The sequence below is a fragment of the Pygoscelis adeliae genome, unplaced genomic scaffold, assembly GCF_000699105.1.
Source record: "Pygoscelis adeliae isolate BGI_AS28 unplaced genomic scaffold, ASM69910v1 Scaffold232, whole genome shotgun sequence".
Classification (NCBI taxonomy): Eukaryota; Metazoa; Chordata; class Aves; order Sphenisciformes; family Spheniscidae; genus Pygoscelis; species Pygoscelis adeliae.
This window is the reverse complement of record NW_008824473.1, coordinates 724232-725486: the sequence shown is the minus strand read 5'-3', so window position 1 is coordinate 725486 and position 1255 is coordinate 724232. Positions and strand designations below refer to the sequence as shown.

General features: G+C 42.4%; 1 protein-coding gene across 1 annotated transcript in view; it reads left to right on the top strand.

Moving 5' to 3' along the window:
* The window catches only part of SLC17A8 (solute carrier family 17 (vesicular glutamate transporter), member 8), a 29776-nt gene that overhangs the window by 28273 nt on the left and 248 nt on the right, over positions 1–1255 (top strand). The window contains exons 11-12 of the mRNA XM_009321340.1: positions 452–579; positions 1196–1252. Coding sequence (XP_009319615.1) covers positions 452–579; positions 1196–1252 — 185 coding nt within the window. The remainder of the gene's footprint in view (positions 1–451; positions 580–1195; positions 1253–1255) is intronic.

Here is a 1255-nt window from a genome sequence, read left to right as displayed (position 1 = left end):
GGGGCTTATAAAAAAGATGGCAGCAGACTTTTTAGCAGGGCCTGTTGTGACAGGACAAGGGGGAATGGCTTTAAACTAAAAGAGGGTAGATACAGACTAGATCTAAGGAAAAAATTTTTTACGCTGAGGGTGGTGAAACACTGGCACAGGTTGCCCAGAGAGGTGGTGGATGCTCCATCCCTGGAAACATTCAAGGTCAGGTTGGAGGGGGCTCTGAGCAACCTGGTCTAGTTGAAGATGTCCCTGCCCGTGGCAGGGGTGTTGGACTAGATGAACTTTAAAGGTCCCTTCCAACCCAAACTATTCTATGATTCTATGAAAATACTACCCTTCTTTCTCATATATATGGTAATGGGTTTCCTACCTTTTTCAGGCTTCTTCAGCCAGAACAGCTGTAGAAAGCCCTGTTGGCCTGGTAGCGCAAAGCTGTGTTGTCTCTCATTTGTTGTAGGATTCAACGTGAATCACTTGGACATAGCCCCACGTTACGCCAGCATTCTGATGGGGATCTCCAATGGCGTGGGGACACTGTCGGGCATGGTGTGCCCGCTCATCGTTGGTGCAATGACGAAACATAAGGTAACATTTCTCCATGTTTTCTAGGAAAAGGATTAGGTAATGCAACAAAAGTCAGACATTTCGAAGCTTCCTGGGAACTCCATTTCAGCATTGATCTCTGCAGCTGTTTTCTGTTGTTTGTTTTAAACATTCACTTTTACAATATCATAGGGGCCAGATTCTCGGCTATTATAAACTAATTATCTGTGTAGGGAGATACTACTTCATACCATCTGAGGCTGGGTCTCTGCAATATCTCCATACTACTGGGTAATGCTTATAGGACTTGGGAAACTCCTCTACAACACATCTCTGGTAGGGTTCCTAAGCAATCACTGATCTACAATAAGATTAACTTAGTTGTTAGAGAAATCCCTGCATTTCCAACTCCACGAATATTTCACATGCAAGAGAGAAACTTCACTGTGAGAAAAAAAAAATCCCATGTTTTATTTTATTAGCCGTTGTTACGAAAAAAAAAATCTTCACAATGACTCTCATAAACTGTTCTATCTGCAACATCAGGAATTAAACAGTGATCATGGTCATTGTTCAATACGTGCTAATTCATGGTCTAATTCAGAGAGTAATATTTCTTTTTATTGCAAACTTAATCAGACCTGCACCATTCTTTCAGACCCGGGAAGAATGGCAAAACGTCTTTCTGATTGCAGCCCTGGTGCATTACAGTGGAGTG